The sequence below is a fragment of the Paroedura picta genome, chromosome 4, assembly GCF_049243985.1.
Source record: "Paroedura picta isolate Pp20150507F chromosome 4, Ppicta_v3.0, whole genome shotgun sequence".
In the NCBI taxonomy this organism is placed as follows: Eukaryota; Metazoa; Chordata; class Lepidosauria; order Squamata; family Gekkonidae; genus Paroedura; species Paroedura picta.
The window spans coordinates 27,413,200-27,429,746 of record NC_135372.1 but is presented as its reverse complement, the minus strand read 5'-3'; the positions used below and the strand labels follow the sequence as shown (position 1 = coordinate 27,429,746).

Sequence of the window (16,547 nt, the reverse complement as noted above, 5' to 3'; positions counted from 1 at the left end):
TCTGTTGAGCCTCCAAAGGAAACCACCGGCAGCCACTACCGTTCCAGAAGCACACCGATGGGTTGGCTGGAGGCCTACGGGGTGGATACCGCATTCCAGAGGTGTGGGAATGGCCAAAAAAGGTTGACCGTTGCCCTCCGCTTGGGCTGAAAGGGGGAAAACAACATGGCCTTCTTAACCGGCTAAAGAGGCCCAGCAGGAAGCAAAGAGAGTCCTCCAGACTCAGATTGCCAACTCCAGACTGGGAAATTCCTGAGGATTTGAGGGAGGGGAGGGTTTGGAGAGGGGATAGGGATGCCACTCTCCAGGTGGGATCTGGGCATCCCCAGGGATTACGGCTCCTCTCTAGGCAACAGAGAGCAGTTCCTTTGTAAAACGGGGTGCTTTGGAGGGTGGACTCTACCCCACAGAAGTCCCTGTTCTCCCAGGCTTTAATTCCAAATCTCCAGGAGTTGCCCAACCGGGATCTGGCAACCCCTCTCCCCCCACATCTCCTGACAGAGGCCAGATGGGAACCGGTAGCCCTATCCGTGGGGCATAATGCCATTCAATCCGCCTGTCATTTTCTCCAGGGGATCAAATCTCTGTTGCTCGCAGACCAGTTGTAATTCTGAAGGTTGGTCTTCAGTTCCCACCTTAGGGATGCCAGCCTCCAGGCGGGGCCTGGAGATCCCCTGGAATTACAGTTTATCTCCTGGCAACAGAGATCAGTCCCCCTGGAGGAAAGGGCTGCTTTAGGGGCATTTTTGTCAGGAACAAAGTGGCGGAGACCCTAGCAGATTCATGCAACAGACATCGGGCTTTGGGTTGAAGCTTTAAGCAAAAGTCTTTATTTGGAGAACTAGGATAGGGATCAGCACATTGCATATGCTCATAGAAATCTTGACAGAGACACAGGGAAGGGGGCTTGCATAGAATATATACCTCGGATTGGGGAGGGGAACCATAGAAGAAGCTTTTGGCAGGAACCAGGATTCACACGGAAAAAGGCAACATTGTTCTCAGATTTGAGAGGTGCCAAAACAGACCACGCGGAACAGCTGGGACCATTCTGCACAAGACCAATTTTGCTGAATGTTTGCAGTATGCAGAAACGCTATATTTAATAGCGAAATTTTTGTCATTCCGCATACCTTTAATACTAGTGGAATATTGAAGTCCCAGTAACGTTGTATTCATTCCCCAAAGGTTTCCGGTCTTGCCAGAATTGCAACAAAGGAAGCGATATTTTTCCACGCTTCTTCCCGCCCCTGGCCGTCAATCCAACAGAACAACCAATGAACTGTTGTGTTCATGCTCCCGAAAACCCCTTTCCCTTTAAAACCTATTTTTTAAACACTCAAACACACCAGTTGCAATGAATATTTGTTCATTCGTTGTCTCAGAAAGACCTTTTTTGCTGGTGTAGGAGCTGGCACTTAATCATTTACATGCTCTTCAAGTAACTACCCCCCCCCCCCGATGGGCACGATTTGTGGCCGAAATTACGGCCAGTGTCGAACAGGGGGCTGTATTGTGCTTGGGAACTTTAAAGACACTTGCAGTAGGGAGCTTTGTTTTACTCTTAAGCACTTCTGTGGAGGGACTTTAGCTGGAGAAGCCTCACTGGTTCGTTGCTTTCGCCGGTCTAAGGAGGAAAAAATGGCGATCGCGTCTCCGGAAGCTCAGGGGTGAGAGCGAGGGAGGGACATTCTTTCTACCGCTACATTGAGAACGCACATGTCTTTTTTGGATGTGTTGCAAGTTGTTCTCAAGAGTCTAGCGGTTTTTTTAGGGGGAATCCAGTTTCTGGATTTCCCGAAAACCGCTACAACAAAGCGATTTTTGTGGGAGTGTTGCAGGAGTGTTGCAGATTGTGTAAGTCATCATGTGGAACGTTGAATTAATAGCGTTTACAAAAGGTAAGACTTCTGCTACATTTAAGTCGTGCGGAATGGACCCTGGTGTTTAGGCTGTGCCGTCGGGGAGGCCAGCCTTGGGCAAAGAGATAAGGGGAAGGACTACGGGATGACTCTTTGAAATACAAGGAGGAGATGGGAGGGGGGGGACTATTGATCCGGGAGCATAAAGAAATAAAACAACCTCAAAGAAAATGGAAATCGTGGGTCAGGAACTGGGGGTTCATGACATTTTTACTCTTCTGAGATCCCTGTCCTTCCCAGACTCCATCCCCAATTCTCCAGGAGTTTCCCAACTGGCAACTCTACTCAACCCTCAACCCCTGCTAGTGATCAGCGGGGACCTGGGGACCATACTCTAGGACACAAACTTTGCGCTGCCCCATGTGGTAGACATGGAACACCGTCACGGGGACCATAAGGGGGACAGAGTGCAGCAAAGCAAAAATGTCCTCAAGACAGGCAGGGTCTCCCATACACCACTAAGATTCTGAATGTTTATCTGATTCACTACAGCCTGAAATGCAACAGGTATAGTTTTCTCCAGCCCAGAGGTACAATCTTTGATCCACCATTCACCAGTCCAGTAGATCTACCTTATCGTCCCATGGCCCCCTGAAGCTGCAGACTTACCTTAGTGACAGCCATGGCGCATGCATGACCCCAGATCTCGATTAATTGCTGCTGTCCAAATTTAAATTCTTCCAGGAGTTCCTTCTCAATGGCTTCTGCTTCTTCTCTGCTGCAAGACATGGGGGGGGGGGGAAGAGGGGTAATCATCTAGAAAGGTATGGTGATGGGCATCAGATTCATCCACCATGTCACTGGGATTAGAAAATTCATGGGATCTAAAGGAGATGGCCACTTTGGAGAACCTAAACTTCCATATGCAAGTGCATTCTACCTTCAATGCTGGAAGAAAGGCTTCATCTCCAGCTTGCAAATATCTAGAGGCAAAATGAAAATGTCTGGATTCTGTACATCCATAGAGCGCAGACCCCCAATGATGTGCCTGCCACACTGTCAGGATTAGAAAAGTGTTCACAGCATCAAAAAAGCTGGAGATCCCTGCTAGAAGATATATTTCATAATGGTTGTTAAATCATTAAAAAGGAACCTCCCTGTTCCAAGGCAGCATACCACTCCATACAGAATGCTAGGAGCTAAACATGGAAAAGCAGTCACCTTCAGTATTTGATTATGAGGCTATTGTCACACCATCTCCCGTTCTAACCAGGAGCTCTGATCAACTCTGGTCTCAAAGTTTGATTTGTTTTTGTCCCCTGCAATGCTTCTACCATATCTCCATTCTTTTTCTTACTCTGAGTATAACTAAAGAACCCTTTTCTGCTGTGTTGAGCATTTCTTGCTAGCCTAAGCTCATACTGAGCTTTAGCTCTTCTAACACTCTCCCTACAAGCATCGGTTATTTGTTTATATTCCTCCTAGTTTATAAGGTCCTTCAATTTCCGAAATGAGTTTTTTTTGGAACTCAATTCTTTTGAAAGCTCTTTATGGAGCCATCCTGGTTTCTTTAGGTCCCTGTTACTACTGAACTACTTTTCCTTCTCAAGGGAATTGTCTGCAATTGTGCCTTCAGTATTTCACTTTTGAGAAACTACCATCCTTCTTGGACTTCCATCTCCTTAATTTTTTCTAACCAACCTAATTTTAAGTTTGTTAAGGTTTGCTCTCCTGAAGTCCAGCCTGAATGTTTCACTACATACAGCTTTGCTCTTCCCCCAAGATCATAAAGCCCAAAATCACATGGTCACTACTACCAAGCATGCCCACTATTTTTACCTCATCAACCAATTCTTCCCTATTGGTGAGAATCAAGTCTAAAATGGCAGACCCCCTGGTTGCCCCTTCCAGTTTCTAGGAAATGAAGTTGTCAGCAAGGTAAGTAAAGAATTTATTGGACATTTCATTTTTAGCAGAGCTGGTTTTCCAATACATATCTGGTTAATTGAAATCTTCTATGACCACTAGGTCCCATCTCTCTGAGAACTTTGTAATCTGGTCTAGGAGCATCTTATTCAAGCCCTCTGCCTGGCCTGGCGGTCTATAGCAGACCCCCCACCATAATAACACTATCATTTCCTACTCCTTTTGGTGTAGAGAGCCAGTTTGGTGTAGTGGTTAGGAGTGCGGACTTCTAATCTGGCATGCTGGGTTCGATTCTGCACTCCCCCACATGCAGCCAGCTGGGTGACCTTGGGCTCACCATGGCACTGATCAAGCTGTTCTGACCGAGCAGTGGTATCAGGGCTCTCTCAGCCTCACCCACCCCACAAGGTGTCTGTTGTGGGGAGAGGAATGGGAAGGTGACTGTAAGCCGCTTTGAGCCTCCTTCGGGTAGGGAAAAGTGGCATATAAGAACCAACTCTTCTTCTTCTTCTTCTTTTCCCAAAGACTCTCAGCTGAATGCTCAGGCTCAGGCACATGTATTTCATCACAAGTATAAACACTCTAAACATATAGTGCAGCTGAACTCTCATGAAGAAGAAGAAGAAGAGTTGGTTCTTATATGCCGCTTTTCTCCACAGGAAGGAGGCTCAAAGCAGCTTACATTCACGTTCCCTTTCCTCTTCCCACAACAGACACCCTGTGGGGTAGGTGAGGCTGAGAGAGCCCTGATATTACTGAAGAAGAAGAAGAATTGGTTATTATATGCTGCTTTTCTCTACCCGAAGGAGTCTCAAAGTGGCTTCCAGTCGCCTTCCCTTTCCTCTCCCCACAACAGACACCCTGTGGGGTGGGTGAGGCTGAGAGAGCTCTGATATCACTGCTCGGTCGGAACAGCTGTATCAATGCCGTGGCAAGCCCAAGGTCACCCAGCTGGTTGCATGTGGGGGAGCGCAGAATCGAACCCAGCATGCCAGATTAGAAGTCCGCACTCCTAACCACTACACCAAACTGCTCACATGTATTCCCTCACAAGTAGTTAATGGTACTCATTCTGTCCCCCGACCAGAAGGAAAATTCTGTTGGATAGTCTATTAATACTGAACCATTCAGAATAATTAAGTCTAATCTATACAACAGCTGAGTCAACTTAAGATGTGAAAGATTGTGCTTACTATCTATATAAAAATTGAGTTCAGCAGAACCTTTAAGACCAACAAAGATTTATTCAAGGCGTGAGCTTTTGAGTGCAAGCACTCTTCTTCAGACTAAATGCACAACCATCATAATAGTGGAGATATAAGGCAGAACAAATTGTGGCAAATTAGTAAACTGTGTCATAATATCCAAATTAAACCATATGATGCCATATTATAATTCTGTGCTAAAACAGCTCATCAGTCCTTTTTGAGTTTGGTTGTAGTTCACAAAAACATTGGATAAATAAAACTGTCTATGTTGGTAATTAATTGCAGACACTTTTCCACTTGTGAAAAGAAATAAATAAAAGAGGCTAGTTGCTGTCCCCCATCCATCTCCACCCAAACTGTGATTTAGTTCCTCCTGAGGGACAATATATGCTAACAAGGAGGTAGCACACATGTTGAAATAAAATAGCCACAGCCATAGATGACTGCCCATAATTTGTTAGAGCTTCTGATCTAACCATTAATTGTATGGACACTAAAATAGCCAGGCCCCCTTTGGGTCTCCCATGGAGCAGAGCTGTGATACCTTACTATGTCTCATGGCAGCAAGTCCCAAATAGGAGGGGTGGAAGACCAATTCCACCACTGGATCCACCTTGTTTTCATGTTGGGGTAGGCAGGAAAGTCAGCAAGAAAGTTCAATTTCTTAGGCAATGCATTCAACAGCATTAGTCTGCCTTGCACATCTGTTTAAAAATTGCTGCCACTTCTGGCATCATTCTTTGAAGCCTCCAGCACTTAAATGTTGACAAGCCAGATGCCTCCAGTACAAATATTCTGAGTTGAAATGTACCTCCAGGGTCTTCTAGTCCAACCCCCTGCACAATGCAGGAACTCACAACTACCTGCCCACCCACAGTGACCCCAATGTCATGCCCAAGTGATCCCCTCCCCCACAAAAAATATCCAGAATCCAGCCTAGCCTGGAGAAAAGTCATCTACCATCCCACAGTGGGTATGCAAGGAAGGGCCACAAGAGACAAACACTGGCACATCCCTTCCTGCCCACCCACTCACAATCTGCCTAAGTTCATAAAACCAGCATTTCTGTCAGATGACGATCTAACCTCTGCTTAAAAGCCTCCAAAGAAGGAGAACTCACCACCTCCCGAGGAAGCCTGTTCCACTGAGGAACCGCTCTAGCTGTCAGGAACTCCTCTCCCATTCTACTGGGCTATCAGTGTATGTTAACTTACTGTTCTCCCCAGTGTTATATTTTTCCATAATTACGTTGATTGTTATTATTGTGTTATTATAAATTGAGTTATCTGTATCATTCCTGTTTGATGTAAACTGTCATGAGAGTACGGGGAGAGCGGTATATATATATATATATATATATATATATATATATATATATATATATATATATATATATACCGCTCTCCCCGTACTCTCATGACAGTTATATATATATATATATATATATATATATATATATATATATATATATATATATATATATATATATATATATATATATTCCTTAACACTTAGTACCTCTTATATATAAACATGCAGAATCATGGTGGGCGGAGCATGTCCAGACTTCATTTCCACCCGGACACTCTCTGCTTAAAAACTTCCAAAGAAGGAGAACCCACCACCTCCCTTTAGAAGCTTGTAGACGTTTGCCTCCTAAATTCTATTTGTAACTTGTGCTTCTGGTACTGAGGCTCCATTCTCATTTTCACCAGCCATCTCCTTATTCTTGCTTCTTGGCTTAGTCTCAAGAAGAAACAGTAGTTAATTTCCGGGTCAGCTTCCAGCAGCCTCTGGATACAGCTCCCTCTGGGCAGCAAAAAAAACTTTTCAACTTTTCAGAGCCAAAACAAACCTCAATTCCTCTTGTGAGTTTTAAGATTTTGCTGCTTTCAGAAGTTTTTCTCTAGTGAGAACAGTTTCTGTGCAGCAAAAGGCAAGCTGGTCACATAATCACTGTTGGGACTTTTGGACTTGTCATGTTCCTGAGTCCCTCCAGAAAACTAGAGCTGCAGAGTAACAGAGCATTTTGAAAGTGTGAAGTTGTGGATGATACACAGATCCGGACTCACAGTGCTTTGAGGATTAAAAAAGAGATTTTTTTTTACTAGGAAAGATTATTTACAAATATATATCATATTTATCTGCTTAAGTCTCCTTACTGAAGCAGAGTACAAAAGCTTAAAGAGTAGTTACAAAAAGAAAAACATATTGCAAGCCTCTAAGCCTAGGCTGCAAGCAGACTACATCCCATATATCAGCAGATGAAGAGAACTGAGACTAATGGTGGTTGCTTACTTACTCAGCTACTCTTCCTGAAGGAGGTGGGTGAGAGCCCAGCTTAAACAAAGGGAATCCCATTGATGTGCTTGGGATTTTCCTACTGAAATCCCAAAGTGACCATTAGGTGTCACTAGCAAGCACATAGGTATAGTTTAGCAGCCTAGTACCTGTACAACCCTTCAGAGTTGACTTTACCAAATTACATGCTGATTGCAATTCCAACAATAACAGCTGTGTAGTCAGTTTGAAAAAGAATACATACACTATATCATGTGCCAAGCATTAGATACATGACGACCTGTATATACCATCTTGAGCCACGCTGATGGCTGGATGTGGGAGCAGGGAAGTTACTGGGGGGTACTTTTGGGTCTATATCGCCATCTTGTATGTTGTCTCAACTGTTCTAAATTTGTTAATAGAAGGGATGATGGGGACTGTTGAGTTTACCGTTTCATGGTTTTATAGGGCTGTTGGCCCATTGTATTCTGTAAGCTGCCCTGAGTCAACACTGTTGGGAGAGGTGGAATATAAATATGTTAATAAATAAATTATAAATTAAAACAGTTATTCACCACATCATAATTAAAACTACAAAGGCCTTCTGCTCCCAAGGGTACAAAGAAACGGGTACTGGTAATTGGGGATTCCCTGCTGAGAGGCGTAGAGGCCAAAGTGTGCAGACCAGACTTGTGGTCTTGAGAGGTCTGTTGCCTACCTCGTGCATGCATTAATGATGTCACAGAACGGCTGGACAGGCTTGTCAAGCCCACAGATCATTACCCCTTCCTTCTCATCCATGCAGGAACAAATGATACTGCCCGATACAGCAGGGAACTTATTAAGAAAGACTTTGTGGATGTGGGAGGAAATGCCAAGGACAATCCATATGTTGTGCAGCAACTCATTCTCCACCCCCTTTCTAAGCCTTCTTGGGAGCAATGAAAATTTAAAAAAAACAGCTTGGAGAAAATGGTACCTGCTTGCAGCTTTGTTTTAAGGGTGCCACTACAGTCAAGCATCCTGTGTTGTCAAATTGATTCCCTCCTTCTCCTCATATAGTGCATGTTATTATATCTTAACATAGCTCGCGGCACCGCGGGCGCCTCGGACTAAATAAAGCCGTAAGGGCTTAGGGGGAGGAGTTATGGAGGGCTCTGTCCGGAATGAGGAAGGGTGCCGATTGGCCCCTTCCTCCGGACAGACCATCAGCTGGGCCAATCAGCAGGTGCGAAGCCGATTGGCCCGGCCGATTCCCGCTCTGCCAACAAGGGAGCAACTGCGAGCCGTGCAGAGCGCGGCTCACAGTTGATCCCTTGCCGGCGGCCTGATGCAGCGAGAGGTGCGAAGCGCCTCTCTCCACGTCAGGCCGCAGGCTAAGGGAGCCCCAGCAGTCGCGTTCCGCTCAGCTGCCAGGAGCTCCCTGCGGGGAAAGGCTAGCACCCAATGTATTTCAACATACAATGGGCTTTGCCTCTAGTATATATATAAAAAAACAATCATTAAATTTGGATGCTCCTTTGTTGTAAAACAAAGAAGCTCTTTTTTGTACTTGGAGAAAGCTGCAAGAGGCTCCTAGAGGAAATTAAGGTCATTCATAGCCTCCCTGCCTGAAACTGACCACAGCTGCTTTCCCTTTCCCTTTCCCTTTCCCTTTCCCTTTCCCTTTCCCTTTCCCTTTCCCTTTCCCTTTCCCTTTCCCTTTCCCTTTCCCTTTCCCTTTCCCTTTCCCTTTCCCTTTCCCTTTCCCCCTTTCCCCCTTTCCCCCTTTCCCCCTTTCCCCCTTTCCCTTTCCATTTCCCTTCATGAAATTGACAAAGAACAATCTTGCTGGAGGGGGAGATGGAGAGGCTGTGTGTGTGTGTGTGTGTGTGTGTGTGTGTGTGTGATGCTTGTGCTACTTTGAAACTGATATGTAGCATAATCATGTTCAATTTCTTAAAAGAATACAGTGGGGAGTAGAGGAGGGCAGGCAGAGACACAGCATTGGTTGGATCTCAAACGCCATCATTTTTGACATGGGAAATAGTGGAGGAACCTAATACGACTTTGGAGCTTCTGCTTTAGGTTACCGCAAATTCACTCCCAGGGGAGGGGAGGGGGGAATTGCGTTTTCTTAGAATTCACTAAACATGCAACAAACAGGGAACGCATTCGGCTCTGCACCTGAATCAACAGATTGTAGTGTGAAAGTAATGGAATTCCACAGAGCTTTATGCGTGCTGCTGTGAAGTTTTTAGTCACTGTGGAACCGGCCCTAGAGAGCTGTGTTTGATTCCCCTCTCCTCCACATGCAGCCAGATGCGTGATCTTGGGCCAGTCCTGTAGAGGTGTTCTCATAGAGCAGTTTTGTCAGAGCTCTCTCATCCCCACCTCCTTCACAGGGTGTCTGTTGTAGGAAGAGGAAAGGGAAGGCGATTGTAAGCCGCTTTGAGACTCCTTAGAATAGTGAAAAGTGGGGTATAGAAACAGCTCTTCTTGTAACCTAACAGAGTCCCTCTGGGTGTCTATTTGCTCAGGGAGAGACTATTTCCTTAAGGGGGAAGTTGTTGCCGCCCATTCTGCATTATGAACCAGTTTGCTAATGACACTTGGAAGTTGTAGAATTGGATTATTTTGCATGTATGTGAAATGATTTTTTTTTTTGGTGCATGTTATGTGTGTTCTGCACATTGTACGACACTTTGGACCCATATGGCATGGAGAAAATCAGGTCAAAAATATCCAAAATAATAAAATAGCCTGCTGAGAGGTCATCTGGTGAGCTTCATGGCCAGGCAGGCATTTGAACTTCCAACATGCTATTCACAGCATCATTTTTGCCATGCTTTATTGTGCACCAAAACTATGTTATGATGTGTTAACTTAATGGGGGCTTCATGTAATGGGGGTGCAATGATTAATGTTTCAGTTCACATGAGAGAGGAACAAAACAGAACAGGACATTTTTCAAACCCAAAAGGTGAGCTACACACAATTAGGTAGCACACTCCTTCTCAGTTGTAGGAGAAAGTGGGCTGCAGAGACTGTTTTTAGCCTTCAGCAGTGTTGAAAAATGGAGTGTTTGCTGTGAAAACACCTGACTTTGATTTCTCCCCAGCTTCTCCACCTACTTACCTGCAGCAACAGCCTCTCAGGACGGCTCGATTCATCTCGCTCTCGCTGGCAAATCAAAAATTTGGCACCCAAAGAAACTTTCAAGACTTGGCAGGGTTAAAGTCTGGTCAGACAGAAAGACTGCTTATCTTGCTTTGTCTTTTCTTTCTCAAACCTAGGTGGGTAATGCAACTGACTGGGATCTGTTATGTAAACCTAAACAATGTCCTGGTTGTTTCATTCTCCCCAGTCTCCAAAGAGCCTGGCAGCAGATGCAAAACTCCGGGAGAAAAATGTGGACCATAATCATTAACAGCTGTTTCCTGGGATGTACAAATGGCAAAACAATTTACATTTCAGACCGTCGTGCCATTTTATGACCCAAAAAGTGGAATTGGGTGTCTGTGTATGCAACCAATTCCTGGGAAGGGAATATCATTCGTGGTAATGGGCCAAGAGAGCAACATGAATTTGAAGTACTCATTTGAATTGTTTTCACACTTGTTAGACTATTAAGAAAGCATTCAAGACAGATTTGAATCCAGGACCACCTGAGAGACCAACAACATTTTCAAGGGGCATAAGTTTTGTGAGTCAAAGCTTGCTTCATCAGATACAAGTCAGAATGAGTCTCCCTTAAGGTAGAAGAGGAGGGATAGAAGGAGTCCAGGTCCCCCCTTTTGACTTGTATCTCTCAAAAACTTTGGCTCTCAAAAACTTATGCCCTCCCCCCATATCTTGGGGGCCTCAAAGGGACTTGGCTTAACTCTTACTCCTGTAGACCAATACACCTACCCTCTGAAATGACAATCAAGCCAGAAAATTCCCCAGGGCTCATGAAGAAAAAGTCATGGGTTATATGTATGTACATAAAATCGTTCTGGCCACCCCGTCTTCAAAATGAAATTATGGCAGTAGAAAAGGTGTGAAAAAGAGCAACACAAACAATCAAGTGGTCAGAGCGCTCCCCCTACAAAGAAAAGCTAAGGAGTTCCCAGCTTTCCCAGTTTGGTTATGTGGAGGGGCAGAAATCCAAGAGGTCTATGAAGCGAAAATAGTTTTCCCTTTCTCATCGTGCTACAAGTTAGGATCACCCCAGTTATACCGACAGGTTCTGGATGGACAAAAGGAGCTATATCTTCACACAATGCATTATTCACTTCTGGCATTCACAGCCAAGAGATGTGGCACCCTGCCCTCTTGTAATAAAGTAAGGTGACCAGATTTGAACATTGGTAAAGTGGGACACCATTGACCGGGGGGGGGGGGGGAGGGAGGGTTCTTGATTTAAAATGTGGTCTATATGTAAAGTATGTAAATACTATTACTTTACATGATTTCAGCAGAAAGAATAATTTATGCTCAATACTGGAAAAATGAAAAAATACCAAGTGTAAATGAATGGTTGGATAAGGTTAAGGAATATGCAGAATTAGATAAGTTAACAATATTAATGAGAGACCAAATGCTAGATAGTTTTATAACAAATTGGGAGCCATTTGTAAATTATCTTAAAAGTAATAAGGTAAATGAGAGTAGTATTATTGGTTATGTTGAATAAATTAAGACAAGGATGAAGTGTATTCTAAAGTAAATATTTATTAGTTGTAAATATGTATTTCATCATATTATTATTTTTAACTAAGGATATATATTATAATTATGAATGGTTAATGAATGATTCAATTGTGAAATTTGGATTTCCAGTAATATTTTTTGTGCATGTGGTATTCGAAAACTAAGGAACCTGATTTGTAGATGGTCGGGGGTCTTTTCTAAATGTTTTTTTTGTTGTTTTTATTGTATGTTTTTGGTTTGTGGGGGAGGTGTCTTTATTATTAGTTGTTATTGGGGGTTAAGTGGTGTAGGTCAGTGGTCCCCAACCTTTATTAGGCTGGGGACCGGCAGGGCATCGGGCTGCGCCCGCGGGGACCGCGCCCGCGCATCGAGCCGCGCCCGGCTGCACCCGCGAGCCGCGCCCACGGATCGGGCCGCGCCCGGAAGCCACGCCCGCGGGTCGGGCCGCGCCCACGAGCCACGCCCGCGGATCGGGCCATGCCCGCGGGCCGCGCCCGTGGATCGGGCCGCGCGGGCACGGCCTGCACGAGCGCAGCCCGGCCCGGCCCTGATTCCCTCTCCCCGCCCTCCCGCAGTAAGTAGCTTCCCGGGCCGCAAGCTTGCGGCCTGGGAAGTTTTTTATTGCGGGGGGGCAGGGAGAGGGAGCTGTGGCCCGGCGCCATGGCCTTCGCGGCCCGGTGCCGGGCCGCGGCCCGCAGGTTGGGGACCACTGGTGTAGGTAGTAATGTTTTAGAGATTTTGCGTCTTTTGTGTGGTTGTGTAAACCTTTCAATAAAAATGTTAAGCTAAAAAAAATGTGGTCTATATGGAGCAACAAAAAGTTTCATAGAGCACATAGAATGCAAAAATAGTATTGTAATATATATATATATATAATATATATATATGTAATATATATATATATATATATATATATATATATTACATATATTAAATATATATATATATATATATTTAAAATTTCAACATTACAATTTGCCAGGTGCCCCCAGATGTCCCTGCAAAAGTGGGACAATCTGGTCACCTTATAATAAAGGGTGTTGGCTTTCTTCCTGAAGTCCATGCATGCTAAGTCCATAAGCCTGCTGCTGACTGTGGAGGCAAAGAGCAGTTCAGAAGCCCTCGCACACCTTCCACACCTTGTTTGGGAGAACCTTTAGCTGGCCAGCTGTTGGAAATAAGCTCATGGACTAAGCAGGGTTGCCAACATCCCTGGATATTTAGAGGTACCCCTTGGCAAGAGTGGGATCTGGGGAGGGGAGGGACCTCATTGCCATGAAGGCTGCCCTCTAAAACAGGCATTTTTCTCTGCAGTCTGGAAGGCACCTGTCAGTCCAGGAGACCTGTGAGCCTCACCTGGAGGTTGGCAAACCTATAAAAGCAGCAGGCCACTTTGTGGACAAAAGTGGGCAAGATGGTCAGTTTGCATCCACTACTGTGTGGGATTGCAGGCACCTCGCAAGAAACATGTAACTTGAAAATTACACAGCCTGTTTGGTGCACCAAAAACTGGAGCACACACATGGCGATGAACATGCTAGGAGCCAATGTGCATTGCCTTGACGTGCTTCAGTGGCCCATCAGTGAAGCCCAGTTCATTGCACATCTGTCACAGCAGCCTTGCCTTTCTAGCATTGCAGACTCTTTGGCTCGACCTTCTGGCGCCCTCTAGTGCAGCCTCTGGAAAGAGCAAATTCGTTTTTTCCTGGGAGGGACTTTCACACCACATGAGGCATGTTCCCAAAACATGAGACGGGTTTACAAAATCATGCCTGGGATAGAGGAAGTGGGAAAAGAACCCCTTTCCTTGTGGGCACTTAATGCAATTAATGAGCAGGGGGCTTAGGACACATTAAAGGAAGTCCTTTGCCCAAAGTATCATGAACTCATGGGATTCACTGCCCCAAAAAGCAGTGACAGAAGCATTGACAGCTCCAAGGAGGGATGGGATAAATATCTGGAACAGAGGACCATCAGTGAGCTACAAGGTCTAGATGGAGCACTCTGTCTGGCGCAGTGGGGGAGGGGGTCTGTCTTCTTGGTGCTTGGGGGGCAAAAGTGGGAGGGCTCCTGGAGTTCTTCTGACTCTGCTGGTAGACCTTCTGTTGGTCCCTGAGTTTTGGCCGCTGGGTGGCACAGAATGTTGGGCTGGGCAGGCCTGACCCAAAATGGCGTATCTTGTGTTCTCTTAATCAAGAAGAATCTTGCAGAGCCACTAAAGGCAAGCAGATTGATTAGGGCAGGAGCCTTGGTAGATGAGAGGCCACATTGTCAGAGACACAAAATGTTCTCATTAGTGATGCAGTTCATACATAAAATCATAGAATTATAGTTGGAAGGGACCTCTAGGGTCATCTAGTCCAAACCCCTGCACTATGCAGGAACTCACAGCTACCTGCCCACCCACTCACAATCGGCCTAAGTTCATAAAACTTCAATGTTGCCATGATTACCGGGCTCTTAACCAAATCACCATAAAGGACAGGTACCCTTGCCCTCAGAACTTTTGAATCAGGTGCAAGGTGTACACATTTTCGCTAAAGTGGTCCTATGCAGGGACAACCGATCCAGGGATGACTGGAAAACTGCATTCGGGGCCAGATATGGGCAATATGAGTATTGGGTCATGCCATTTGGTTTGTGTAACAAGCCTGCAGTTTTCCAGCAGTTTATTAACCATATCAGAGACTACCTTGATAACTTCAATATAATTTAATTAGATGATATTCTGATTTATTCCTGAACCCTGCAAGACCATGTCCAGCATATGCATTTGTTGCTGCAATATCTTCGGGCTGCACAAAGAAAGTGGACGATTCCAAAATTGTAACAAAGGAGAGACAGAATCTGTCCAGTGGCTTAATTAAGTATAAGAGCTCACAGCCTTGACTCTGCATTATACAGGAGGATTTGCCTCATTATATTCAAACATTAACAAGGACGGACTCATTTCCTCTGACGAAAGCTAGACTGAAAACGGAAAACAAATGAATCTAGAGACTGTTTTGGCAGAGTCAAAATAAATGAGATAAGAGACTTTTTATCATACTTAATTAAGCCACTGGACAGATTCTGTCTCTCCTTTGTTGCAATATCTTCGGGAGCATCGGCTATATGCCGAACTCCCGAAATGTGCCTTCCACCAACAGGTCATGGATTTCTTGGGACACTGTCTTAAGGGGTGCAGATGGATACTGCCAAAGTATCCGTGGTCCTCCAGTAGGAACCTCTGCACACCCGGAAACAACTGCAGAAATTCATCAGGTTCGCCAACTACTACAGGACCGTCCTGCCCCAGTATGCCCAGCTGGTCCAGCCCCTGACTAGACTCCTTAGCCCCAAGACACCCTTCAGATGGGATGATGTGGTGAGCGCTGCCTTCCAAGAACTCAAATGGCAGTTTACCACCGATCCTTGCTTGGCCTATCCAGATCCAAACTTAGCATCCCTCACTGAGGCCGACACCTTGAGTGCTGCTATTGTCATCCTCCTCCTACAGCCCAACTCCCAAGCACGACCACCCCAGCCCTGTGTGTACTACTCCCGCCAACAGACAGCAGCGGAATGTGATCGCACAATCTGAGAGTAGGAACTGCTGGCCATCAAGGCTGCTTTTGATGTATGGTGTCATCATTTGGAAAGGTCCTGTCATCCGGTCCAGGTGCGTACTGATCATCGCAACCTAGAGTATCTGCAAGCTGCCAAATACCTCAACCAGCACCAAATCCGGTGATCACAGTTTTTCTCTCCGTTTGATTTCCAGATGACCTAAATCCCTGGATTGTAGAGCCACAAAGCTGCCAGGGTGCAATTTTTCTGTGTTTCTGCGATCACGTCTGCCTGGTAAGTAAATCTTTAAGCTTGTTACCTGATTGTCTGACTGTTGGGACCTTCTGCTACAACAGGGGTAGTCAAACTGCAGCCCTCCAGATGTCCATGGACTACAATTCCCAGGAGCCCCTGCCAGCATTTGCTGGCAGGGGCTCCTGGGAATTGTAGTCCATGGACATCTGGAGGGCCACAGTTTGACTACCCCTGTGCTAGACAATTAATCTGGTGAATGTCACCACAGCATTAAAGTTCGATTGGTGGACCTATTTTCTATGACCAACAAATCCCCTTGTAATGTATTCTAACCTCCTGAGGCAATGAGTTTCAAAAGTAACTTCATATTTTGTGAAGAAATACTACTTATTCTTTTCCCCCAGAATTCTTGGATGGGTGTGTGTGTGTGTATTTCTTTCTACCCAAATGAAACTGAGAACACCTCCAGTCTCCTCACCCCACCCCAGTGGCAGGTGCTGCAGCCCCTTGATCATTTTGGCTGCAGTCCTCTATGCCTTTTGTTCATGAGACCCACTCAGTAGAGTTGCAATCTCTGGCTTGGGAAATTCATGGAGACCTGAGGTGGGCAGAGTTTTCAGGGGGAACTCAGCAGCAATGTGATTCTATAGAGTCATCTCCCCCCTTCCCCAACAGGCATTCCCTCCAGGAGACTGGATCTCCCTAATCTGGAAATGAGTTGTAAGTCTGAGAGCACTCCAGGCCCCACCTGGTTGTCGGCAACCCTACCACGCAGGCAATGCTTGCTAAC

The 16,547-nt window shown here is 45.4% G+C and overlaps 1 protein-coding gene across 3 annotated transcripts in view; it reads right to left on the bottom strand.

Annotated features, from left to right (window-relative positions):
* YJEFN3 (YjeF N-terminal domain containing 3) overlaps nt 1-16,547 on the bottom strand; it is a 37,838-nt gene that overhangs the window by 15,785 nt on the left and 5,506 nt on the right. For 2 of the 3 annotated variants that reach the window (XM_077332074.1, XM_077332072.1), the window contains exon 2: nt 2,532-2,640. In XM_077332074.1, coding sequence (XP_077188189.1) covers nt 2,532-2,640 — 109 coding nt within the window. The remainder of the gene's footprint in view (nt 1-2,531; nt 2,641-16,547) is intronic. The other variant, XM_077332073.1, reaches the window with a different exon arrangement.